Source organism: Tenrec ecaudatus, chromosome 6 (genome assembly GCF_050624435.1).
Source record: "Tenrec ecaudatus isolate mTenEca1 chromosome 6, mTenEca1.hap1, whole genome shotgun sequence".
Classification (NCBI taxonomy): domain Eukaryota; kingdom Metazoa; phylum Chordata; class Mammalia; order Afrosoricida; family Tenrecidae; genus Tenrec; species Tenrec ecaudatus.
The window spans coordinates 8,460,588-8,486,809 of NC_134535.1; the positions used below are offsets into that span (position 1 = coordinate 8,460,588).

The 26,222-nt window shown below is 51.7% G+C and overlaps 1 protein-coding gene across 1 annotated transcript in view; it reads right to left on the minus strand.

Annotated features, from left to right (window-relative positions):
• Window positions 1-26,222, minus strand: part of FAM227A (family with sequence similarity 227 member A) — a 64,048-nt gene that overhangs the window by 19,275 nt on the left and 18,551 nt on the right. Inside the window, exons 8-12 of the mRNA XM_075553566.1 lie at window positions 23,654-23,777; window positions 12,606-12,713; window positions 9,813-9,892; window positions 1,742-1,826; window positions 679-779 (exon numbers count right to left, since the gene is read on the minus strand). Coding sequence (XP_075409681.1) covers window positions 679-779; window positions 1,742-1,826; window positions 9,813-9,892; window positions 12,606-12,713; window positions 23,654-23,777 — 498 coding nt within the window. The remainder of the gene's footprint in view (window positions 1-678; window positions 780-1,741; window positions 1,827-9,812; window positions 9,893-12,605; window positions 12,714-23,653; window positions 23,778-26,222) is intronic.

Here is a 26,222-nt window from a genome sequence, read left to right on the forward strand (position 1 = left end):
GCAAGGAAGCAAGTATGGCCCGACTTGTGCACTTGACTGCTGACCTCAGGGCTGGCCGTACCAGTCCACCCAGTTGTGCCACCGATTCTGTAAAGATCACAATCAAGAAATCTCTACTGAGCACTTCTACTTGGTAACACATAAGGCCACCACTGAGTCAGAATAGACGCCTCAGTAATTAACAACAATGATAAGGAAGGAGAAATATCAAAGATTGAAGCAATCTTCTACAATCCTCATTGTACTGGACCCAAAGCCCATGGCCTGTCCTGATATAGCTGGACATATAGGGTTTAGTAAAACGCTTGTCTTGTAGTAAGTACCCATTACACATGAATCATTATCACTATGTCTTACAAATAATGAATGGTTGTTCCCATTTTATAGACTAGGAATGGAGTAACTTGAGCAACAGAAAATGGGATTTCTCTCTCTCTCCGTCACACCTGGGCTTTCGTATTTCAAGCAGGTAATTGAAACTCCTGAAGACATTCAAACAAAATGCTCTCTTACCTTGTACCTCCCTTGGGCAGGGGTGGGTGACTCAGGGTATTTCTGATTCGGTTTGCATCTACTACCCCAATTCATACCTTGGCATTTTCACAGGGCTAGCTATTCTAGCCCGGTCCCCTGCCCCCTTTGAAATCATCGCTACTATTGTTTCCAACGATGCCTCACCTGTTTATGTAGCAGAGCCTCACGTGGTCTTATTCCGGATACTCCCTTGACTTGACTTGCAACTCTCCTCAACATCAGTGTTTCATAGGGCTGCTCTGCCACTAGAAGAGTAGCAAGCATCTATTAATGAAAAGCTCATTGGGGCTTTCCTGTGATCCCCATAGGGCCTTGGGGATCCAGTGGTGGAAAAGCACTCTTCTCATTACAAAATGTTCAGCTCATTAAGAGAGGCTAGAGGGAACGGCAGAATCCACACTCTATCCTTTGCATGTGATACATACCTTGAATGTCGTTTGCACAGCCAGATACATACCTCAGACCCCACGTTTGCCGGTGGACTTGTCTTTCTGTCCACCTGTCTATCCATCCACCCATCCACCACCACTGACTTAACATGGACCAGCCTCCAGGGGTAGCAGAGAGTACCTACCCGCAGGGCACTCACAGCCGCGTGAGAGAGAGCGACACATCTCAGTCAGTGTAGCACTGACTCCGGGTGATGACCCCATTCTCTACAGGACACAGTAGAGACAGGAAATGTTGGAGGCAGTGGGTGTATGTTAGCGAGGAGGAACGGTTCCAAAAGGAAGGGTTAGGCAGCTGGAAGAATGTCCTGGTGTCACTGAATGATGCAAGTAGAAACTGGTGACGTGGTGAATGTTTGCTGTGTGCATTCTCCACAACAATCACCACTGAACTAAATGCTTAATGGGGGTTGGGGGGGGGCAGGGGCATTTTCCAAAATGTAAGAACAAAGGGACTTCTGAAATTTTATGACGCTTGTGAGACTAAGGGGTCTTGGGGTCTTGAGGAGAAGATGTCGAGAAAAGGGTGTACTGTGTTGAACTCGTCACCCCAAAAGAAGAGCTTACTGCATCGGTGCTGACTGAGCTGAGAGGACAAGGACAACGCCTGATCCCTTCAGCCCAAGGCCCAGAGTAGAAGCACAGGTGGAAACCAGCGTGGGGATTGCATGTTCAAGCACACCCCGGAGACCATGGCTGGCGAGGCAATAAGCACAGCGGAAGCCCACATGTCCCGTTCTGGGGGTCACCTGGAGTACCTTTGAGAGTCTTTGGTATGGCGGTGCTTCCTTCTGGTTGATGCAGATTCTTCTTCGACAAAAAGGCCATGGCACTCATATTAGGCTCAAGGGGAGAAAAACAGAAGTCAGTGAGCCTATTAGTGAGAGAGTGAGAGGAATGAAAAAAAAAAAAAAGAATACACGATTTCTTAAGATAGTTTCTCCCTGCTCCAGGCAAAGGTACACCCAGAAAAAGACTGTCCAGGGGGAGCTTGGTAGCGCCTCTTCATCTGGGACCACAGCAGAGAGGAGGGGCCCCGGGTGGAAAAGACCGGGTCAGACTATGGCAGGCTGGGGTTGAAGTTCCAGGTTGGTTACTGTGAGGATGGGGGGGGGGGGGGGGCAAATCGCCGAGCCTCTTCCGCGCCAGGTGAGGCTGAAGTCTGCGCATGCGTGAGAAGCACAGAGAAGGTAGCTGCTCACGTCACGGTAAGTCCTCCAGGAACGTGATGGGCCACGGGCGTGCAATTGCTCACCAGGCCTCCATCGGTAAACACTTCCTTGAGCCACTATGAATGCACCGAAGAGGGCCCTGAGGACCAGTCCCTGCCCTGAGGGCCAGTCCCTGCCCTGAGGAGCTCCCAGCCCAGCAGGGGGATCGCCGTGCACTGACTGTAGTTGCCATCAAGTGGATTCTGACCACCGATGGCGACCCCACATGGGCGCCGTGGCAGCATTCGGTTCCAACTGCCGACCCTCCAGCTAGCAGTCAGGCCCTTGGCCACTTTCGCCACCCAGGGACTACCATAGTACTTGTGGAAAGCATCCCATGTTACTCATCTGTTGTTACCTTCTCAACACCAGGAGTAAGTTTGATGGAACAGACTTGACATTGGCTCACAGTAGGACACAATTCTCTCCTACCAAACAACCTGAAGCTAGGCGGTCCAGGTTCATCGCCTGGCCCACTCATCACACTCACGGTCCAGGCAGCAGAATGGAAGAAAGGACAAAGAAACGAAGGGCTCCCACTAGCTAACTTTGAAGGAAGGTTCCCAGAAACTGCCACGTGGCACATGCCGCGGCATGAGGAAGGTGGAGAACCGCTGTCCTACAGGGTCCCTGGGAACTGGGATGGACTCAACAGCACGAAGCTGGCTTGGGCCTGGATCCACCTGTAGTGTATGCACCTCCCTGCGTAACCTTACACATTCTTTGGTTTGTTGTTGCTGGCGTTGCAGAGCTGCCTGTGTTACAGCGTGCATCACAATTGTCCTTTCTGCCGGCAGACCGCTCAGTGTCTTCATCTATTTGGGCTAAGTTGTGCTGGTTCCCCCCTCCTGTGCACTGCCTCTCCCTTCACTGTAAACAAGTGTCTACGAACCAGCAAGTGGTTGCTGGCCCTCAGTCCCATGCATGCATGGTGGTCATCAAAGGACATTTCTTTCTACTTGTATCATTATTCTTTTAAAATATATAAACATTTAACTTTTCATTTGAATTTGGTGATGGTTTACAGAACAGCTGACTGGTCTACAAAATAATACATATTTGGACCCAACACAGCCATTGCAGCCTCTCCATGTCCCCTGCTTCTCTCGCGGCCTCCCCGCTGCCTGTGCCCATCCCTCCTCTTTCCTCCGCCTCTGCACTTTGTCTTTAGGAAAATCCTTCCCTGGCACCATAGTCGTTCTGCACCGGGCCACTGACCGAAAGGCCAGCGGGTGGAAGCCCCCAGCCGCTCTAAGGGAGAAAGATGAGACTTTAAGTTCCAGAAACAGGCAGAGGCAGCTTTACCCTGTCCTGTAAGGTCACTGTGAGTCGGAACGGATTCAGTGGCAGTGAGGATGTTGAGACATTGTAAGCTGTTGATGAATCGCATGCAAAGGTGAGTTGAGTTCTATTCCAGACTGGAAGCGGAAGGGCCATGATCTTGGCGGGGGTGGGAGGGGTGTCCCACCAGTCTCTATCCGACCATGGATACCTGTCCTTGGCAGAGTTGCTCTTTGTATTGACGAAGGGGGGATAGATAGTGAGGAGCAGCCAATGCCCGGCCACCCGCAGGTCTCCTCTGCCCCGTGGGGCTGTGGTGAGTCTAAAGTCCACTTGGTGGCCGCAGGCAGCAGACGCAGCCACACCAATGGTGGACGCAGAACATCACGGGGAGGCAGAGAGGAGAGTGCTTGAATCTGCCCTCGGGAGAGCTAGAGAGCTTCCAAGGGAGAAGCCGCTTTGGTTCTGTCTTTAAGGATGAGTAGGAGTTTGGCGATGCTAAACAGATGGCCCCCCGAGTGACAGACAAGCAGCCCACTAGGCTCAACAGCAACTGCTTCACTCGTGCAGAACAGGAGAGCACAGGAAGGGCTTCCCATCCAGCATACAGCTAGCATGTCCAAAGACTACTGATGCCAAGTGTGAGAAGGGGTTTGTAGGAAAGCCAACGCTCCTGGGGCTCCATGGAGCCTCAGTGCTCCTCCTGAACAGGCCTCGGGGGCATCTGTAGTAGAGTGGAGAATAAATGCACAGCGATTGGCTTGGGTTTACTAACAAGCCCTCCTATTAGCTGGAGAGGCAGCGTGACGGTGCAGAAAGAGCCTGGGCTGACAGCTCAAATAGATCATTTCTGAGCTTGCAAGGAGGTCCTCAGGACTATCTGTTGCCACCCAGTCAGTTCTGGCTACGGCAGCCCTATGGGTCAGAGCAAACCGGCACGACAGGGTTCCCCAGGCTGTAAACTTTCCCCAAGGCAGACGGTCAGATCTTTCTCCAATGGAGCAGGCAGAGGCCTTGAACCTCCAATCTTTCCGTTAGCAGCTGAGGTGCCTTTGCAAGGACTAGGGAGGAGATATGCAAAGAAGACCAGCATGGCCTAGACATGGTGGGCCTTCCACAGAGAGCATGCGCTTTAATTGACCGAGTCCTGTCCCACACCTTGGTGGCATAGAGTTACACATTGGGCTGAAGCTCACAAAATCAGCTCTTCTAAACCACCAGCTGGTCCTCAGGAGAAAGACAGGGCTTTCTACTTCTGTCAAGAGCTACAGTCTCAGAAAGTCACAGGGGTGGCCCTACCCTGTCCTATAGGGTCAACTATGAGTCAGAATCAGTCCAACGACAGGGAGTTTGGTCCCATTCGCCTTGTGACCAGCCACCACCCTTACGGGTATGTGAGGCAAGGCTGACTACGGACCCCTGAAAGGTAGAAAGATTCAGGGTGAAGGGGGTTGTCTCCACCAAACGCCTACGCCGAACCAAAATTAGCTGGCCATGCCACAAGGAAGAGTTGCAAAGATGTCAGGCCCACATTAGCCACCTCTGGGGATGGCCCAAAGCTGGGGCATGCGCAGACCAAGGTCACTTAGGCCCAGGTGGAGGTCATCCTGGGCACACAACGCTAAGCACCAGCAATACGACGTCATACTTGCGCCTGAACTCAGCCACTAAGATGGGCCCATACCCTCCTCCACGCCCCCGCCCCCCCCCCAGCCAGTGGGGATAAGTAGCAGATGAGGGCAAGCCCCCTCTCTCGGGACACTCTCTTGCAGGGGGGGCGGGGGAATGATCTCTCCCGTGTGCGCATGCCCTCTCCGGTCTCTCACTCACTCTCTTCCTTTTTGGTCAAGGCTCCTCTTTTGGGTCTGTGGACGTCACTTTCTGGCCGTTTTCCAGGTGGCCATTTTCGGTCTCGCACTTTCCCAGGGCCCCCGCCACGCGGCCTGGCACACTTTCCAGAGACGGTGTGCGCCGTCTGAGACCGTGAGCCCTGACACTTCCCGTTCCCGCCTAAGAGCTGCTTAGATGGGCAAAAGCGCTTCTGCCGCGTGGATTGTTTGAGCGTTGAGAAGCGAGAGCCGAGGTAAACCACCCCGGAAACCGACCACCGTGACCCACTGAAGCGGAGAAGATGCCACCCCACCCATCCATGCACGCTGCTGCTCCGCGCGCCATGCGCCGAGTTCAAGAGGGAAACACAGGAGAGGAAACTCCTTCCTGAGCACATCGGAGGGAGGTATCCCTCTGTCTGCGCAATCGTGGGGTGTCCAGGACCGCCTGGAAGGTGGATGAGCTTTGCAGATGTGTTCTTAGCAGGTGCGGGTGTTTGTTGGAAGAGCCCGTCACTATAGTTAGTAACCCTTACTGTACCCCTGTGCTGGAGTTTGGGGAAACTTCTGGTTAGAGTGATTAGGCATGATGACAGGACACGACTGAACAGCCAGTTATGGGACACGCGTGACAAGAATGAATCCCAACGGTGGCGGCTATTTGACAGACAAGAGCACAAGGGCTCAGATTTGCTCCTGTCTAACCCACGGGATAGGTGGCAGCGCAGAGATGGAAAGGTAGGTCCCTGGCTGCGAGGCTTGTGGCTTCTGCCTGTGCTTATGGCTCCATGGTGGCCAGTCGTTCTCCGCTCTCGTCTTTAAAGCTCTGTAGCAACTGCTCCTCTTGCTGTCCTGCAGCCCTCCGCCAGAGGCTAGGCTTGTGGACCTAACGAACGGCTTGACCTCTCAATGTGGACATCTCACCGGCACCTGAACGCCAACCAGCTCAGGGCTGAACCCTTGGTAGCCTTCCCACCCCCCAAACTCTATGCCTTCTAGCGCCGTGAATGGTGCCATCCAGCCCTGAAGCCACACATCTCTGAGGCCTTCCTTTACCTCCACATGGCTCCTCCGCACTCCCGAAGCTCCCCCGCCCCACCGGCCAACATCGAAAGAGCCAGCTGCAGACTATGTGATAGGCCCGTCTGCTTCTCACCGCCTGCCAGCACTGTCTCTAAGACCGAGCTTCCTAACTGGTCTTCCAAGAGTCTCCAGTACATCCAGGGTGATCGCGTCAGCTCTCTGTTCTAAAGGGCTCCCAGAGCACTTAAATTATATCCACACTTCTTACTAGGGCCCTCACAACTCTGCAGGATCCAGCCCCTGCCTCCTTCCCCGGCCTCAACGTCTTTCCTTCCCCCTGGCTCTCTAGGCCCCAGTGTCACTGGTCTTCACTCTGTTCCCTGATTATGCCAGGGTCTCTCTCTCACTCTTAATTTTTTGTTGTCCTGCCGGCTTTTGCACAAGCCGTTCCTTCATCCCAGAGGCTCTTTTATTCCAACGACTGACTCCTCATTCTTTTTCCTCGGCTCAAACGGCATCGTCGGGGATGAGTATGTGTCCATTGTGTGCCTTGCCTTCCTGGTATTGTTGAGAAATTCCTTCCCTCCAGGAAAACACTGTCCTCTCCCCCCGGAGAGGGCTGCTTGGGTGCGGAGACCACGAGTAAACCTGGAGTGCATCAGCAGGAATCTCGCTCAAGTGAGAAGGTGCTCGCGTGCGCGAATGCTTGTGAATTATGAATCACCAGAGCATCTTGAGCCTGAAGTCTCTGCCCTCTGGAATAGCGACTGGTTCTTCAAGAAGAGCAGGGCGGTGTTCTGAGCATGCAGGGCCCCTGCCATCGGTACACAGTAGTGTCCCTTTGCCAGGGTACTGTGGTCTGGGCATCATCCCTGGCTAAGTCGCCTCTGAAACGAATGAACCGGCCCCTCCAGGGGGCCTACGCACCGCCGTTATCTTCCGGAATGTTTCTTGGGACTGAAGTCAGCTACCGTGGATTCTGTAGTTTGCAACTAAGGACTCTGAGGATGTGTCCTCTTTGGAGGAGATTTCTTAGACTTTGATGGCCATCTTTAGTGGGAGTCAATAAATGACGAAACAACCCAATTTAGAGGACTGAAGAACCCAATCTTTAATATCCACGTCTCACAGCAGAAGCCTGATTAAACTATTAGATACCTTTTTTCATGCTGACTGTACAAATCCCAAGCAGCTAAGCAAGAGAAGGGCAGACAGACAGGTCCATGCACTACAGGTGCCGTTGAGAAAGCCCGTCTCAAGACAGCGAGTGTGTCTGCTACCAATGATGCGCCGCCGCCTCCTCCCCTCCCCCGCCCCATGCCCTGCACATTCCTGTGCCTCCTCCGGTCCTGTTGGCCCATGAAAACCTCAGTCACTTTTCAGGTTCCGGAGTTTAGGATCCTCTCTATTGGTGAGATAGAAAAGGGCACTTACCAGGGTCGCTGAAATAACTGTCAGAAGATGTTATGTGTTTCAGCAGAAAGGAAACACATTTGTGCCAGGCAGTTGTGACAGGCAGTGCAAACACATGGAATAATATTTTGATCTGCGTCTCTGAGTGACAGCTGTCCCTCTGCCGTGACAGCTTTGCCAGTGCTTGGGGGAGGCTACGCTTTATAGTAGGGAGGGTGTGCGTCTGGGTTGTAGCCTATCATCCGATCGATTCCTTCTGTATGCAGAGCAGATCATCCCAGAAGCTGGACCACACGAAGAACGAGGCATCGGGATTGGAGGCAGGGAGGCTCATGAACAGCCGGCAATGTGCAGATAACACAACTCTGCTTGGAGAAAGTGAAGAAGACGTAAAGCCCTTACTGATGATCAAGGACGGCAGCCTTCAGCATGGATTACCCCTCGACGGGGGCTGCCGGAATCCTCACCACTGGACCAATCAGCAGCAGGTGATAAAGGGAGAGAAGATTGAAGCTGTCATGGATCTCGTGGGTGGAACCAGAGGTCAGGAGATCAAAGGAAGGGTTACAATGGGCAAATCTGCAGCACCAGACCGCTCATAAACTGCTCACAAGCCGCGGTGTCATTATGAGGACTGAAGTATTTCCACTCGCTGATCGGCTTGCGGAAGCTGGGTAACGAGTAAAGAAGACCGAAGAGGAATCGATGTAGTTGAAGCGCGGTGCTGGCTGAGAATCGGAAGGGACCACAGGCAACACAGAGGAAGTGGGATTGCCAAGGTTGCCCGGCGGGTAGTGCAGCCAGCCGTGTGAGAAAGAACATGATGACGGGTTGAAGGGAAGCCGGGCCTGCTGTGCCGATCTTCTCCCAATTCACAGGAAACGCTGGAGGGAGAAATACGGGTGCCTTCCACGTGCAGGGGCCCTGGTGGCATCGTGGTTACACGTTGGGCTGTGATCAGCAAGGTCCATGGCCGGGAACCATCCGCCGCTCCCCGGGAGAAAGATGGGCTTTCTATGTCTGTAAAGAGCTACAGGCTCGAAGCTGCCAGCGGGCAGTTCCACCCCGTCCTGTGCGGTTGCTACGAGTCAGCATGGACTAATTGATGGTAGTGAGTGTGTTTTTGGCTTACTCGGTGCTGGCTGCCTCTCTTCTAGGGGCTGCAGATCGAGCCACGGAAAAGGAACAGGAGATGCTACAGGGAGCCCAGTTAGCGCCCAGTCTGCATTCCCCCTACTGTAGTCCCACAGGAGCAGCAGCACTAAACCAGTTGCTGTGGTGGGTGCCCCAGCCCCTGGAAGCCCCGTGCGTGTCCAAGGGAGGCTGTGTGGACAGTTTTGGAAGGGAACAGCCAGGCCTTGCTTTAGCGGCGCTTCTGCGTGGACTCCAACCGCCAACCTTTTTCTCTTGGCTGCGGAGGGAACCTGATGCTCACAGCGCTACAGGAAGCGGGTTGCATGGGGTGTGTGTGGGGGGAGGGGGGATGCAAACCGCAGTGCCAGCAGTTTGAAACCACCGGCTGAGGGTCCCATCGAGAGTGAGTCTCGGAAACCCACCGGGGCAGTTCTGCCCTGTCCTGCGGGGTCCCTCTGTGTCCACATCGACTCAATGGCAGGGAGTTTGGTGAGAATGAACTTGGGTGGCTGGATGGAAAGTGGGGACGGCTGGGAAACAGAGATCTGAAGGGCAAAGCGGGCTCTGGGGGGAGCAGGCCCTGGGCAACAGCAAGAGCCAGGGTGGGCACATGGGACCTTTGCGCAGTGTACCCCCAGGGCAAAAGGGAGGCCTGTGAGCTGAGGCTGGGCAGAGTGGGTGCAAAGCGGCTGGGCAGCAACAACGCAGTGGGTGCACACCTCGGCTGGTTTCCCCTGAATCTGAGCCAAGTCCAGAAGTGCCCTGGGCTGCCCTTCACACCAGCTCCTCCCTCTGTCCTCCCACAGTCCTTCAGTGCGGCCTCACCCACCGCCCAGAGCTGCCCTGGAAGTCCCTGATGGTCTGGAGCCCAGTAGGATTTCTGGAGTTCCTGGCCGCCACCCCCACCCCAGGCTCGGGCTTTGGGTCCCCTCACTTACCACAATGTGGTTGGATTTCTTGCTGCTCGTCGACTTCTGGGAGGAAAATCTCTTGCGCATGTACAGAGAGAAAGCCCTGCCTGGCAAGAGGAAGGGCGGTTCTCAGTCCTTCATACCCGGTCGGGGTGGGCAAACATCAGACCTGGGCCCTTCCTGGAGCAAGACTTACAGGGAGACACCAGGGCCTCCCCCTGCACGCCTCCTGCTGCTGACCTTGGGCAAGCTCCCTGGCTGCCAGGATCCAGCCTCCCGGTCTCGTTAGGGGCTGGGGCTGAGACCCTTGCAGGGCTGACGAGCCCATAAAAGCCCATTTTGGAAGCAGGGTCCCGTGGAAGGCAACAGCTCAGCCATATGAGGGGGAAGAAAGAATGTTTGTTTAAAAAGGAAAACAACAACAACAACAACAAACCAAAAACCAGAGCCTTGGAAAATGGAGGCCGGGTTGCTTATGGTGGATGTTCAGAGGGGATTAACGGGGGCTTGGTCCACGTGCATTTATTTCCTCCTTCACTTTTTTTAGACTGAAGGAACAAGGGAGACGTTTTGGAATGACGGGGAGATGGCCACGCAGCTTTGTTCTTATCCTGACTTGTTGTTGAGTCGGTTCGGGGCCTCATGGTGAGAACCCGTGGGTGCAGAGTCGAACTGATCAGAGGCCCATCACCCAGCCTGTCTGCCTTCTCTGGTGAGGTGTGTAAGTGCCAAGTGTGAGCTAGCAGTCGAGCTGTTTGTGCCACTCTGGGACTTCAAATCACCTCGTAAGACTACTGCACTTAGCACGAACTCGTGCACGGTTAAAGGGTGAATTGTACACATGTGGACTGTGTCTTCGTACAATGGTGTGTGTGTCCTTGCTGCTGAGGCCCTCTAGGTGGGAGCTGGCCTTGCTGGTCATCCCCCGTTAAAGCTTCCCTTGGCCATGGCTGATTCCCGCTGGGCTCCTCTGGCACCTCTGACCCCCTTCTCCCACCTCCTACCCATAGAAGATCCTCCTTGGACACTCCTCTGCAGAGCATTACAAGGTGCCCACCTGAGATTCCTAGCCGTCGCCCCCCCCCCCATCCCCCACCAGCTGGATGTTTCCACCGCGCTGTCGTATCCCCATCTTAAATGTGGCCTCCCCCACAGAAGTGTGCCTCCTGGACCTCCCCGGTCTAAGCTGGGGGGCTGCAAATGCTGGCTGCTACATAGAGCGGCATGAACTTTGGGACGCACCCCACCTGGGGTTTCCTTCGGCCCCGACCTTCGCTGCCTCTGTGCTCAGATCTCCATGAGCTGCCACTTCCCTTGTGGCCTCATAGGCCATCGTCACCATTCCCCACCCCTCGGTTACGGACCTCCTATGCTGCAGAGGGCCCTGAGGGGGCACCCAACCACCTTCCCCACCCCGCAGGGCCTCTGGGCAGCAGTCTGGCAGCTCTGCCGGGGTCCCTTGCAGAAGGGAGACCCCCCTCCAGCATGAGATTGCTCTGCCTCTTAGGACGGCCTTGTCCACACCCTGGAATTTTCGATTCGGGGTGAAGCGCGGCCAGAGAGGCTGCAGACGGCCAAAGGCATGAGGTTATTCCCTGGACCGTGCTAGATCATGACTTCTCAATCAGGGCAGGCATTTAAACTCCCTGCTCCTCAATTCCTCGTCTGCAAGATAGGGGGTCACCCCAGCTCAAGGGCTCTGGAAAAAACCAATCAAGATCTATAAACACCTTTTTTTGGTTGTTCATCAGATGACAGCTGTGGGTTCAGACACGTTGTCTGAAACTATGATCTATTTACACTATATTTAAGGTGGGGATACCATCTCTTCACCCTTGCCCCACCCCACCCACACCCATACCCCTACCCCCACCCACACCCACACCCACACTCCAGAGTGCCCTCACGCCACTAGGGGGTTTCATGACCCAGATGTTGTCGGAGGACCAGGAGGAAGGCCCAGCAGGAGGTGGACTGACTCAGTGGCACAGGCACAGTTGTGAGGACGGTGCAGGACCAGATCATGCTTCACTCTGGTGGGCCCGGATGGCTATGGGTCGGAACCAACCTGGTGGCACCTCACAACAGCAGTCTGCTCCCGGGGTCCTGGATTCCTGGCCAGAAAAGCTTTGCTGCACCCAGGGTGCTCTCCATGAAGACAGACAGACTCCCCCCATCTGGTGAAAATGCTCGCCTTGCCCACGTGTGTGTCTTTCTGGGTTTCAATCATGAGTCTGAGCCTTAGCTCCCCCTGTGGTGGGATGGTGACCCACCTCACAGGCCGCCAATAGGTGGTCTTCCAGTCTCAGCTGAGACGTCACCTTCCCAACCTTCTCAAGCTGGACTGGCGCCCCGCCCTGGACTGCCTCGGCACCCCGTGTCCCATCACAGGGCCCAAGGCACTGTCTAGTCATCATGCTGCCCAGCGTCTCCCTGCTGTTGAGCTCAGTGCCTGAGGCGCACGCTCCCCGAGGGCTTGCGGAGTGGAACAGACAGACAAGTCACCTTGGGCAAGCTGCTTACCTGCTTTGAACTCCAGTTTCCTACCTGCAAACAGGCACAAGGAGCATGTGTGCTTCGGCCGGTGGCGCTGAGGTTTAAATCAAAAGACGGGGGAGCCCAGCACAGGACTATCACAGAGCAGACCCCCAGGACCTGGCACCTACTCTTAGAAAAACGAGCCCTGGCGGCCAGTGTGGAGTTTGAGAGAGAACCTGTCCTGAGAACTTTCCAGAAGGTCCTTCCTACCTGAGCTGGAAGGTTGGTGGCTAGGTGTGGCAAAGGGGGCAAAGGAGCCAGGAGCCCCCATTGGTATCTTACCTTTTATGAGCTTTTTTCTCTGTAGCATTAATTCTTCTCTGCGGAATCTCTCGGGGTCCAGCTCTGAACTATCCCAGTTGTTGTAGCTTTGTGGGCACGGGTAGATACCTAAGAGGGGTCAAGAACGGTAGTGACAACTTGAGCAAGAGAGAATGAAGGACACTGACTCAATCCACAATAAAAAAGCTGAGAGAGAGAGAGGAGGCAGAAACTCAGGAGAGAGCCTGGGGAGGCATTCCGAACGTATGGTGGCACAGTGGTTATGAGTTGGGCTGTGATCTGCAAGGTCAGCAGTTCAAAACCACCAGCCACTCCTCGGGAGAAAGACAGGGCTTTCGACTCCTATAAACAGTGGCGGTGTCACAGGGGCAGTTCTACGGGGCCGATGGAAGTTGGCATCGACTCGATGGTAGTGGGTTTGGTTTGGGTTTTTCAGAGTTGTTCTTGTGGCTAAGCCTGTGACTGTCATGCCCTAAGGTCACACACTGCCTCGTAAGGGAGGAAGGAAGGCAGGTGGGGTCCGGAGGAATCCTGTGCACTCCCTGTCCCACGAGGAGCCTCAAAGCTGGAGGACCACCTCAGCCAGGAGCCCTGGTGGCATCGTAGATGAGGCCTTGGGCTGCTAATCACAAGGTGAACAGTTCACACCCAGCAGCTGCTCCACCGAAGAAAGAGGAGGCGTTCTGCTCCCACAGAGATTTAGTCTTGGCAAGTAGTCGGACAGTTCTACTCTGTTCTTTCAGATTCGAGTCGGAATTGACTCCATGGCAGAGGGTTTAGACCAGGGTCCTCAAACTACGGCCCGCGGGCCACATGCGGCCGGCTGAGGACATTTATCCGGCCTGCCGGGTGTTTTTGCTCCATTTGTTCTTTTGCTTCAAAATAAGATATGTGCAGTGTGCATAGGAATTTGTTCATAGTTTTTTTAAAAACCTATAGTCCGGCCCTCCAATGGGTCTGAGGGACAGTGACTTGGCCCCTGTTTAAAAAGTTTGAGGACCCCTGGTCTAGACTATGTAAGCATCCTCAGTCTACCACACACCCTGATTCCAGGTTCCCACAAGGTGTGGTTGGACAGGGCAGGCAGCCTCCGGCCCCACTATGGTAACTCTTCCCTGCACACCCGCTTAATGCTCACACCCCGCCTGCCCTGCAGGGAGGGGAAAGCACAAAGGACCCCAGTAGCAAACAGTGGGACACCTCCCATCCGCTGACTTCATCCGAGGGGAGCTGGCAGCTGTACCCAGCAGCCCACACGTCTCGGAAAGCCTCGGTCTTCTCCTCTCAAAATAAAATCACTGAGGCAGAGAGTGGCGAACCTTGAGTCCAAAGTCCAAGCAGCTGGGACTCCCACGGGAACCCTGGTGGCACAGTGGTTGCACGCTGGGTTACTAACCACAAGGTCAGCAGTTTGAAACCACCAGCTCTCCAAGAGAGAACCATGGGGCTTCTACCCCCAGGAAGAGTGACGGTCGCGGAAATCCTCAGGAGATGTTCAACCCTGTCCTATAGGGGCGCTTTGAGTTGGCATCGACTCTGTAGCAGTGAGTTGGAGTTTGCTTTTGGAGGGTTCTAAACACTCAGTTTCTTTAAAAGAAGATATTAGTACCATCCAATTTATTAAGGGAGGGGGGGTCACTTCTTGACCTTGACCTTTGGGCCAAGATCCAGTGCCGTATCTGTATCAGTTTAATATCAGATGGACAGGAAACGCAGAGCGCTGCTACCCCATAGGACTGCGGCCAACGCCATAAAACAAGATGCAGATGAACTGTTGAATGGAAAAACCAATCTGCTCTTCAGACTTTCACCGAAGGCACCATAAAAGTTTCACATATAACATATGGGTGGGGGGATGATGGGGGAGAAGAGAGAGAAATGAGGAACTGTCTATAACGATCGACGTATAACCCACCCCCCCAGGGGGACAAACAACAGAAATGTGGGTGAAGGGAGACAGTGGACGGTGTAAGACATGAAAATAACAATCATTTATAATTTATTAGGGTTCCATGAGAGTAGGAGGGTGGGGGAGGAGGGAAAAGAGAAGGGCTGATGCCAAGGGCTCAAGCAGAAAAAAAATGTTTTGAAAATGATGATGGCGACATATGTACAAATGAGTTTGATACAATTAATGTATGGATTGTTATAAGAGCTTTAAGAGCCCCAAATAAAATTATTTAATAAAATAAAAATTTTAAGTTTCACGTATGTATGTGTGCATTTCATATATGTGTATGTACGCACGTATAGATGTGTATGCATAGATGTGTGTGTGCATACATATATGAACACAGATGCCTGTATGTATGTTCAGGCAGGACTCCTTTCAGGCACTTAGCTAAATGAGATAATTCGGTGAATGAACATTTACTAAGCATTTCTTGACTGTGCGCCAGGTTCAACACCAGGCCCGAGAGCTAGGATGAATGAGACTCAATGCCTGCCTGTCGTGAGCTCACAGTCCCTCCAGACGAGAGGAGGACAGGAAAAGACAGCCTTCAAGGCCTTCCTTCACATGCGCACAGCACACCTGGGCAGGCAAGCATGATGGCTTCCATTCTCCACGGCCCCTCACAGGGCTTCTTAAAACTTTTTCCAAAAAATGGGGAGCTAATATTAAGGACTCGAGTAGAAAGCAAATGTTTTGAGAATGATGATGGCAACAAATGTACAAATGTGCTTGACACAGTAGATGTATGCATGGATTGTGATAAGAATTGTACGAGCCCCCAATAAAATGATTTTTCAAAGTAATTAGTCTATAGATAAATCCTATAACTTTAAGACAAAACTTGCCTAGAAATTGAAGTGTTAAACTCTCAAAGATGATAAAGCAAGAAAACTAGGGGAGAAAAACCCCAAAATACTAAAGTATAATTCTCTATGAGCATTGACAAAGTAGAAACCTTAAAAAAAAAGAAAGAAAATAAACCTTATTTTATGAAAGAAAAAAAACCCCAACTTTTTCCAAACAACAACAAGAAGAAATGTTTTCCACTCCTGACCCCTTTTCAACTGAGAAATTTTCACAATGGGCACTGTCAGAAACACCTCGGATTCATTGTGCTTTTAAATTTTAATTAGTGGTCGTTACATGTTCAGACACTGTTACTGTTGCTCCGTTTGTCACCACCCTTACATTCAGCTATCCGAGTCCATGTGCAAGCTAGAGATCTGAGTGACAGTAACTCAGAGACACAAACAGGGATTTTCCCACAAAGGAAGACTTTCCCTGGCCTCTCACAATTACCAACAACACTGGGTGGGCTTTTGTGGGCAAAATATTAAATGATCCAAAAATCAATAGAAGATGATGAAAAGACACGGTCACTGTCCCCAGAAATAAAGGCTGACATCAACCATTCAAGAGATACCGGTTGTACTGAAAGAAGCCCCAGCTACACTGAAGACATGATCAGTAGCAGGCCTCCAGGAGCTGATGGAATACTAATTGAAATGTTTCAACAAGCTGATGCTGTACCAAAAGCACTTGCTCATCGATGCCCCAAAATTTGAAAGGCAGCTACCTGCCCAAGCGACTGGAAGAAACCCATATTTGTGCCCCTTCCAATGAAAGGTGGTGTGGGAAACAGAAGGATTTCTCCCAAGCTGCCTCCCCCAAATATATGCCAAACTTAGCTGCTTGCAAATGTCTAGACACTTGGAGGTCATCAGGAGTAGATCAGGGGTTATTCTCCCTAAGAGCTATCAGCCATCTAGAGCAAGCAGACACCACTGTTTATCCCACAACAAGTAGGGCCCACTCCCTTCTGATAAGGAGAGTAGCTGTCTGTTTCCTTGTAGGAGACCCCAGAGAGGTCAAGCGCACCCAAGGATGACCGAGGTTAGGGCACCATCATGAATCTAGGGTCTGTCCATCTTGTCACATGTATACTCCTAATCTCTCCTCTTCCTACTGCGTGTATGTCCCTAGACCACCCCCTCTCATTACTGTATTACCTATAGCACAACCCCTTCCTGTGATGTATGTCCTTACCTGTAATTAGGGGGCTTGCATGTCCCCAGAGAATATAAAAGCCTGGGCTAGCATTGAATCTCTCTCTCCCTTCACGTGGACCATCAAGCGGGGCTGAGGTGAGCATGCTACCATGAATTGTGTCTGACTCCATTTATTTCAGGACTTCACTTCTATCTCTCATGCTCTCTATAACTTTACTATGATCTTTACTTATTATTGCTGTACAATTGCACCTACCGGACCCGTAATGATGTGTTAGGGGCTGGCTTCCCCTGACAAGGTGGCGAGGCAAAATGTGAAAATTATCAAACAATACTATGAATATCACATGTAAGTACAATTTTGCTAAAGATCATTCAAAAGCATTTTAACAGCACAGTGACGGGAAGATGCCAGAATTCCAGCCAAATTCAGAAAGGGACATGGAATGGGAGATAACATTGCTGATATCAGCGAGTTCTCAGTTGAAAGCAGGGAATACAAGAAAATGGTCTACCTGTGCTTTATTGGCTATAAAAAGGCATTGGACCGTGTGGACCATAACAAATGATGGGTAACACTGGGAAGAAGGGGAATTCTAAAAACACCTCACAGTGCTCAGGCACAAAGACCAAGTCATTTCAAACTGAACCCGGAGAGGCTGCATGATTATTAATTAAGCAAGAGATGCATCAAGCTTGTATACTTTCAATAGACTTATTCAATCTGTCTGCTGAAGCCTGCATCGGGATTGGCAGAAGGCTCATTAACAGCCTGAGATAGGAAGCTAGCAGAGCCTTTCTTCCCGAAGACCACAGACCACAGCTTCTGATGTGGATTCCCGCTCAGTGTAAAAACCCAAACCCAAACCCGCTGCCACAGAGTGGATTCTGATTCAAAGCAAGTCTATAGGATAGAATAGAGTTTTCTCCTCGGGTTTCCAGTAGACAGCCTCACCTTTCTCCCGAGAAGCGCCTGTGAGACTGAACTGCTGATCTTAGATTAGCCTATCAAACTCTGGATAGCTGTCCGGTCTTGGCACAACAGACTCCATTTTGAGTCCTGCACCTCCATCTTAGCTCTCAAGACTGACCCCTAACCGACCTCCCCTCCCCTGCTCTGCCCCAAATCCCTGGAACCAGCTCGTCCCGGGATGTTTTCTGAAGATATGGTCACTCCACGGTCCCTGATATATAGATAAGATTAACGACCTTCTCCCTTCTGAAGCCCCTGTGTGTGCAGATCCTCCCCAGCTGTGCCTGCCAGCGGTGGGCATAAAAACGCTGCCAGGATTTTTTTCCCGGCACGGCTTCAATAGCTCAATACCCTGAGTTGCTGAACCCGCCCACAAGCTTCTCAATAAAGTCTGCTTCTTAAACTCCGTTAATTGGGTCTTTGATTCTGTTTTCGCGTCCAAATAAACCTTATAATAGCCTTGAGTAGACTGGGGCTTCCAGAACACTTTATTGAGCTCATGTGGGATTTATTTATACATGGATCAAGAGGCAAACAGATCCAGGGACTGGTACGTGGTTTAAAATCAGGAAAGAAGTGTGTCAGAAGCGGGATTATATGACAAAGAATGCAGCATCAGGACTGGCGGAAGGCTTACTGACATGCAGATGACACAGCCTCGCTCGCTGAGAGTGAGGACTCGAAGCCCTCAGTGTGGGTTACATGGCAATGTAATGACAACCAAACTCCTCGCCACTGGACAATCTGTGGCATCTGATTGACGTCGCTGTGACACAATGGATGTATGGGTTGTGCTAAGAGGTGTAAGAGCCCCAGGTGAAAGCTGGACACTGAGTAGGGAATCAGTGCCTGTGGGTTCCGTTCGCAAAGGAACAAGCATCTGTCTTGGGAGGAGCACAGCCAGAGTGCTCCTTAGACCAGCGGTTCCCAGCCTTCCTCAGGCCGCGACCTTTCATGCAGCTCCTCGTGGGGTGGTGACCCCCCCAACCATGAAATGATTTTCATGGCTACTTCATCGCTGTCATTTTGCTGCTGTGATGAGTCGTAATATAAACATCGGATACGCAGGAAGTATTTTTATTGCTACAAAATGAACATCATTAAAGCATACTGATTCATCACAAAAAAAATATGTAATTCTATCTTGTGAACGATTTATGTGTTTTCCAGTGGTCTTAGGTGACCCCTGTGAAAGGTTCATTTTGCCCCCAAAGAGGTCGCAACCCACAGGTTGAGAACCGCTGCCCTAGAGGCAATGTTGGCAAGAGCCTGTCCTGTACTGTGGACAGGTAGTCGGGCGAGATCAGTGTCTGGAGAAGGGCATTGAGCTTGGTGAAACCAAGGGGCAGCGAATAAAAGAAGGCCCTTGACCAGATGGACTGACACAGTGGCCACAACGATGGACTCAGACATAAACTAGCAACTGTAAGGCTAGCAAAGTGCCAGGGGGCTCTTCGTTCTGCTGTGTGTCATTAGAAGTCCGCAATTATGGGGTGATAAACATGGAATCCCATTTCTTTTATAAAAAGTAATTGTGAGCACCTACACTGTTACACAACTAATGGCTATAAGTAAGCATACACTATATAGACCAGTGCAGTGGACTGAAGAGTGTCAGCATGGCCAGGCCAGTGGCTAATTTCATACTACTCACTGTCATCGTGTGCACGCCCCCTGAGGACAGGCCAGAGCTGCCCCTGTGGGGGTCCGAGCCTGCCACTCTTCACGGGAGTAGAAAGCCCTATCTTTCTCCCACTAGATCTACATCCCGTGCTGTTACGCAGCCACCCTCCACTATGTGACACGTAATAATGATCCGAGGTACCGTAAATCCTAACCTCAATGATGCTAATGAGGCAGAAAACAACCTACGAGACTTGCTTGTATCTTGAGTTCATTGTTTTTCAAGTGTGAAAGAGATTAATCCAGTGAGCAGAAACGAAAGGACCTTCTACCTCCACCAAGCAGGAAGAGCAGGGGCACCGCATGTCCTTCGGATTGGAAGGCCCTGGGCTGAGGACCTCCAAGACCCAGGGGAAGATAGATGGCCAGGACCTTCTCCTGGAGCTGAGAGACAAAAAGGCTTCCCCTAGAGCCAGGGCCTCTTACGCAAGCAGGCTATGGCCCCTCGGCGTAAGGAGACTCCCCGGGGCAGTTCCACCGTGTTCTAGAGGACTTGGGAGTCTGGGTCCGCCCCAGAGCAGTGAGAAACCATGAGAGAATACAGTTCTGTCTGGGGAAGCCATTCGCTTGCACTTCTGATGTAGGAGCACTAGATCGTCGAAGATCGATAATCATAATGCCAGGTGTGAGGGAGCGACTGGATGGAAATACGTAATGAAGGCCACAGGGAAGGGGTTGAGTAATGGGTTTTTCCAGGTGTCGACTGTAGACAGTAGTTAAATTCAATGCTTTAGGGAAAAAGTCACAGTACAAGGAAGTATCCAGCTGGCGCTCGTTGGAGAGGGGAGCGCGTACAGTTGGGGACTTGGGGTCACACGGAGGTGGAGGGTTGGGGCTATCCACCCAGCACTCTGTTCCTGGGGTCTTGAGCTCGGGTTCCATCCACCCCATCGGATGGTTAGCTGAGGCGGCTGAGCCGACACGTCGGGATCTTGGGAGGAAGGACCCTGCCCAGGCACAGATGGGGACTTGGCAGGATTCTTGGAGGAAGCGGGAAAGTCCAGAGTCCTTTGGGGCCCCACCACACATGTCACAGAGAAGAGGAGGAAGACTGCGGCCCGAGGTTTGAAGGGCGTTCGAACGTGGTGGACTGAGCTCTGTGTCACACCCTGGGTTGCTGATCGAGACGACTCTCCGCTCCGGGAGGAACTGGACTCCCACAACAGACCTGCAGAACTTGGCCGAGGGCCTGGGCCTCAGGGCGAACCTGAAGGCAGACAAATTGTTTTAAAAGCCTCGGAAACTCAAAGTCAACGGGAAGCAAGAAAAGAGCAGGAAGACCAGGATGAGGGTCACCTCCGACATCCTCTTGTGATGGCAGTGAGGTACGGCTGACAGATCGGGAAAGCACCCAGGGCTGTGGCGCCCCCACACAGAGAAGGCGGCAGGTGGGCACTCAAAGGAGCCCCGGGCTCCCAGCAGGGTCGTTCAGCATCGGAAACAAGGGATCCCACTGAATTCCAGAACCAGGAGCAGGAAAACCAGGATCTCCAAACTCTTGCAGAATTCCTCCCCCACCCAAGGAGAGCCCGGGAGCAGGTGGAGAGTGTGCAGCTCCCACGGAAAAGGGCGAAGGTCCGGTAATCAAGAGTCAGAGGTACCCTCCGAAAGAATAAAGGCTCTCTGCACAGATGCTGTCTCAAAAGCTGGGAAGAAACACCGGAAGCGCGACTCCAAATGTTGAGACGCTTCCTGGGGCCCATTGTAAGGAAGTGGAGCCCATTGGTCAGTATCGTTGAAAGAAAAAGGACACATTTTGAAGAGCATATTAGTTCACTTAATGAACCGAAGAAGCAGGAGGCTGTTCACAAGGGAGCGGCCGTGCTCCGAAGGCGGCCCTCGGTGGCTGTCCCCAGCCAGCGAGGTGGCTCGCATTGCCAGTGTCAGGGCACGGCGAGCCGGAGCATCTTGTGTGCAAAGCCATCGTCAGGTCCTCCACGCTCTCGGCAACCAAAGCGAACGTCGGGTTTTTCAGCTGCTACTGAAGACAATGAGCGTAAACGCTCGCGGGCCAAGACTCCAGCCAGAAAGTCTCCACATGTGACCACTTCAGGGGGTTCCCCCAAAGGCCCGCTGTGCTGGGGACACACGAGTTGAAGACCCCGAGGCTGATCCTGCTGCTGTGATTCCCCTACAAGCTGGCAGCAGCGGCAGGGCACACTCCGTCTCCAGTCTGTCTCCTGCGCTACCCGACGAGCCACGCAAAGGGAAGCTGAAGCCGCGGGGACAAGCTAAAGAAAACTCTTCTCTGAATGAACCTGTCAGAAGACTGAGCTTCTGTACGAAAACTTACTCCTGGGGGCTCATGGGAGAGGAGGGGGGCGGGAAAGGCAACAAACTCAGGGATAAGGGAACAACAAGAGATCTAAAACTGATGGCGAGGAGGGCACAGAATGCCTGGTGGGGTTTGATCAAGAGCAGTGTATCCGGGAGGGATTGCTGAGAGCCGAATGGAGGGTGAGCATGATAGTGGAACAGGAGGAAGGTGAAAGGAAATAGAGGAAAGAAGTAGGAGGCAGAAGCTATTTATAGAGATACAGCCATAGGCGTGTATAGATGTAAACATTCACTTATAACAAAAGGGATAGAGGCCAATGTACATGTATTTATATGTCAAGTATTAAGACAGCAGACGGACTTTGTACCTCTTCCCTAAACACAAGAACAGTTTGTTCTAATAACCTGGCACTCTGTAATACTCACCTTTCTGACACGATTGCTGAAGACAAAATGGGTGCATAAGCAAATGTGGTGAAGAAAGCAGATGGTGCCTGGCTATCAAAAGATATAGTGTTTGGGGTCTTAAAGGATTGAAGTGAAGCGGCCATCTAGCAGGGGAGCAAATAAGCCCACATGGAAGAAGTCTACCAGCCTGTGTGATCATGAGACATCAACAGAATCAGGTATCAGGCATCAAAGGATCCAAAACAATTATATCGATGTGAAAGTGGGGGATAGGAGTGGGGACCCAAAGGCCATCTGTAGACAATTGGACATCCCTCCCCCCCACCCCCCCACACAGAAGGGTTACAAGGAAGGGACAAGACACACAACATTCCTCTAGTTCCTGAATGCTTCCTCCCCTCCACTACCATGATCCAGTTCTGCCTTATAAATACAGCTAGACCAGAGTACACATATTGGTACAGATAAGCTCTCAACACATGGAATTCAGGACAGATAAATCCCTCAGGAACAGTAGTTGGAGTAGCGATATCAGGAGGGTAGGGGGATGGTTGGGGGGAGGGGAGACTCGTCACAAGGTTGGAGATATGCCCATCTCCCAGGAGGACGAATAACAGAAATGTGTGGGTGAAGGGAGACAACAGACAGTGTAAGACACGAAATAACAATGATAACAGATAATCGATCAAGGATTTACGAGGGAGGGGAGGGGAGGGAGGGAGGGAGGGGTCAAAAGAGGCGCTGATACCAAGGACTCAAGTAGAAAGAAAATGTTTTGGAAATGCTGACGGCAACATATGTACAACTGAGCTTAATACAATCGAATGATGGACTGTTATAAGATTTGTAAGAGTCCCCAATAACATAATTAATAAACACAAAATAAAATAATTAAAACTTACAAGCAACCTCATCTCCAGACCAGGGACAAGCAACAGAAGAAACACAAGCAAGAGCGACAGGAGAAGAAAGCAAAGGCTTGGGGAGCCCGAAGAGGCCTCACTACAGGGGCAGATGGATCATTTCTTACCACTCTGTAAATATTCTGTTATTCTGAACCCGCTGTCCTCTTCATTGTCATCAAGAGGCCTTTTTCTACTCTTAACTATATTTATGTGTAGTGTCTGTGGCCTCTTCATCGATGGCATCTCTGGGGGGAAAAATGATCCCCATAGAGCTGAAGATAGCAGGCTAAGAACAGGGAGAACTTGGGGAAGGTAGGTCATGTCTTCAAGGCCTGCAATAGAAAATCTAGGAATATTAATGAAATACGGACCATGGCGTTTGGTGATGGCCTATCGATAGTCTATCTCTGCGACAATGTTTTTGCTTAAACCTAGAAGCACTTTTGTTAGTAACACTTCCTGTGACTGCCGTCCGTCACTCGTCACAGTCTTAAGAATAAAACTATAGCTCATTCTCGACCTGCTTACTTAAAAATAAAAGACACTGGGTCATGTGGAAATTTGAGGGTTGCTGCTTAAAAGATGACTGTGTCCTGCGGATCTTACTGAATATTTGGAAAGGGCTGGAGTTGCCTAGCATCATACCCATCTTTGTTGTCCTTTTGAGGAATTTTAGAGCTTTGCACTGCTTAAGTTGTTCACAGGTACATTTTCCCCTCATTCTGGTAAGAAGAAAAGGATAGGAAACCTGCCTTGAAGAAGGCAATCACATTCCCAGGCCCAGTCAGAAAATGTTCTCCCAGAATTGCTTCCCCCGGTAGAAATAAGCCAGTGCTCACCGGAAAGCCACAGGCTGATTGTGTTACAGACTGCGGTCTTGAACTCGTGTGTGTTGAACCAGGACTGCGGGAAGCAGGAGCAGAAGCAGGTGTAGACGCCTTTACTCAGGAGGTTGGGAAACCTCTGGGGAGGCAAAGAGAGACTGGTCAAGGTTGCCCGTATTCTACAGCCAGGCAAAGAACCCTTGACCCTGGAAAGGATCTGTGCGGAAGTTCTGCTCTCTTATAAACGGCCAACCAAAGGGCCACTCCCACTAATTACTGGAAGCCTACTGTAGCAGTGACATCATCTCCGGTCCACTTGAGTGAAGGGGTGGAGTCTAGCCTGTCAATCAGGTCACAGCCAATGAGGCCTCTGTGTGGGCGTGGCCAGCTCCTGTGGTTTCGGGGACTCCTGTCTTTCTCCCGGGAGGTGAGACACGCTCTCTGCTTCACATTCCTGTTGACAAGCTACACTTGTCACTGATGCAGCCTGAGCCCTGGAGCTGGAGGAGCCACGTGGAGACCCACACACTGCTGAGATGCTCCCACTGCCACTGGATCGACACGAGTCTCACCCACTGGCCTGTGACCTCCCTGCATTGGGCATCATTGTATGGCTGCTTGAGTCTAAAGAGGAACTTATGGACTAGTATCGAACATATGGGCTAATATCGGACTTATGAACTTGATCTGGAGTAGCCTGGGATGTTTTCTTAATATACAATTGCTCGTTTATATAGAGCTCTTTTTTATACACATATACGTGTCTATGAATTTGTTTCTCTAGTCAGCCCGGACTAACACCCCTACTATGTGCTAGGCCCTTACAAGTATTATGTCATGTACTAGTGTGTTGTACTAGGGGGCTGTCAGGCAAGTTCTGACCTGGCCATCCTGTGCCATCCTCCCAATGGCTGTTGTGATTGTGCCCGGTGTTGTGGCCACTGTCAACCCGTCTCACTGAGGACTGTCCTCTTTCCCACCGACCTGCTACTCATTTACCACCGACCTGCTACTCATTTACCAAGTATGATGTCCTTCTCCAGGGACTGGACCCTCCTGAAACCAGGTCCACAGGGTGTGAGACAAAGTCTCACCATTTCACTTCTAAGGTGTCCTCTGTCTGAACTTCTTTCAACGCAACTTTTGTGTGGTTTTATTTTTTGCCAGTCTGTGGTGTCATCTACGTCGTTTCAGCAACTCGGCGATTTGGAGGTTTCCCTTCCCCCTTGTCCCGCTTTCACACGCCCGTGTGGTTGTCGCTGCTGTTGTCATTGTTGTTAGGTGCCATCGGGTCCGTCTGACCCATCGGGACACAACGAAACCCTGCCCGGCCCTGCGCCATCCTCACAGTTGCTCCTGTGCTTTGGCTGCGGCTTTCAGTCCATCTCCTGGAGGCCCTCCCTCCTTTACCAAACACGACGTCCTTCTCCAGGGACGGGTCTCTCCTGACCACATGCCCAAGGTATGTGAGATGAAGTTTGGCCCTCCGTCCTGCTCAGAACTCTCTGGATGGACTCCCTCGTGGGCAGATCGGTCGGTCCTTGTAGCAGTCCGCAGCACTTTCAATAGGCTCTCCAACCCCACACCTCAGATGCATCGATTCTTCATCGGTCTCCTGCATTCAGCGTTCAACTTCCACAGGCATACGCGGCGGCGACTGAGGCTACCACGGCTTAGGTCAGGCGCACCTTAGTCCTCAGAGGGACCTCTTTGCTTGTCCACACTTTCGACACTGTGAACTCTTCAAGTCTTTGGCGGCAGATCTGTAACGCGTCATTGGATCTCTTGACTGCTGTTTCCATGGACACCGATTTTGGATCCCAGCAAAAGGAAATCCTCGTCAGCTCCCATCATTTCTCCATGTCTCGTAACGCTGCTTCGTGATCCGTCTTCTTCGTGCTAAAGGGTAAGTCGTCCTGAGGGCTGAGGTCTTTGCGCTTCATCAGTAAGTGCTTCGGGCCTTCTTCGCTTTCGGCGAGCACGGTTGTGCAAACTGCGTGTCACAGCTTGTTCGCGAGTCTCCCTCCAATCCGGGTGCCGTGTTCTTCTTTATAAAGGTCAGCTTCTTGTATGATTTGCTCAGAATGCACATTGAATCACTCGCCCACTCAGTGCCATCGAGTCAACTCTGGCTCACAACTACCCCCACAGGGCAGGGTCGAGCTGACTCTATGAGTCTCTGGGACTCTTTCTGGGAGGGCAAAGCCCCATCTTTCTCCCTTGGAGCTGTCTGGTGGTTTTGAACTGCGGACCTTGTGGTGAGCAGGGTAACTACAAGGCTCCTCACACCTAAGGCTACAAGTCTGATACCTCTTTCCTGATTGGAAAGCACACAGTATCCGCCTGTTCTGTTTCCAAATGAACACAGTTAAGCATTCTGGAACTCCCTTTCTTAGGGGGCGATCCATAGTCTGCTGTGATCCATATCGTGAAATCCATACCGTGAAATGCCTTTGCATAGTCAACGAAACACAAACAAACATCTCGAACAAATTCTCAGCTTTCGGCCACAGACCATCTAACGTCAGCCATGAAATCCCTCGTTCCACGATCGCCTCTGCATCCGGCTTGAACTCCTGGTAGC